This window comes from Galeopterus variegatus, unplaced genomic scaffold (assembly GCF_000696425.1).
Source record: "Galeopterus variegatus unplaced genomic scaffold, G_variegatus-3.0.2 Scaffold4314, whole genome shotgun sequence".
Lineage (NCBI taxonomy): Eukaryota > Metazoa > Chordata > Mammalia > Dermoptera > Cynocephalidae > Galeopterus > Galeopterus variegatus.
In genome coordinates, this window is record NW_007730425.1 from 377,034 (window position 1) to 378,031 (window position 998).

Sequence of the window (998 nt, forward strand, 5' to 3'; positions counted from 1 at the left end):
GCCCTCCTTCCAGCATCCACAGTTGGCAGTCCTTTGGGAAGCCAGCAATGAGATCAGTGGATCCTGTGCACAGGCAAGCTTGGGGCCGGGGGGGCAGATGGCCATGGACAGGACTGGATTTTGGGGTGATGGGTGCCTTTCTCCTGGGTAAACCCCCTCCTCAGCCCCTGCTGAGGGATCATAATGTCCAGCTTGACAGGGCTGCATGCGAATACTCCCTGTAGAAGAGGCATCAGCCTCACCTTCACAGCAGCTGAGTTCCAGGTAACGCTTGAGAGCTCCCCAGCCTGTCACCACCGCCCAGTTCTGGAGACTCAGCCAAAATCAGGGCAGACTGATGCATGATGGACAGATGCACCATGTGGTTGGACATGAAGATGAGGCTTCGGGTCTCTGCTTTCTACGCAGTTCAGTGCATCTTGCAAACCTCACCTCTCAGTCTGTTGCAAGGGGGTGAAGATCAGCAAGAATAGAGAAGTAAACTTTCTCATTCCAGAAGTTTCTTTCAGCAGCGGGGAAAGCCAGTTCGTCATGGGAGCAGAGGCTGAGAATCTGCCCGTGGAGGAGAACGATGGGCAGAACGAGTTGGGGACGAAGCTGGTGCTGGCGGAGAGAGCACCTGCCTGGCCACGGTGGAACCCAGGGCTGGCTGCTGTTGGCCGCCAGCAGCAAGCCCTCGGCTCTGCCATGTGACATCATGGTCCTTGGCTTATCTGCCTGCAAAACTGGGAAGTAATTTCTCTCTCACAAGGTTGTTCTGAGGCTGGGCTATGTCCACTCATGTGGAGAGCTTGGCAGCACAGTGAGTATTCAGACAGCACTAGTTGATAAGAGGCCTTTAAGATACACGCAAGTCCACCTTGCCTCGTGGCTGCGCAGGGGACACTGAACGGTGCTGTGGGGAAAGTGCTGCTTGTGCTCCGTCTCCTCCAGAATCCTCCCCAAAGCCCATCAGGAGGTACAGTTGCCCGCTCAGTGCTATTCTGTCCATGTCATGA

The 998-nt window shown here is 55.5% G+C and overlaps 1 protein-coding gene across 1 annotated transcript in view; it reads left to right on the forward strand.

Annotated features, from left to right (window-relative positions):
• Window positions 1-693, forward strand: part of LOC103602800 (adherens junction-associated protein 1-like) — a 25,277-nt gene extending 24,584 nt beyond the window's left edge. The window contains exon 6 of the mRNA XM_008587237.1: window positions 440-693. Within this exon, the coding sequence (XP_008585459.1) occupies window positions 440-693 (254 nt within the window). The remainder of the gene's footprint in view (window positions 1-439) is intronic.
• Window positions 694-998: the final 305 nt, after the last annotated feature.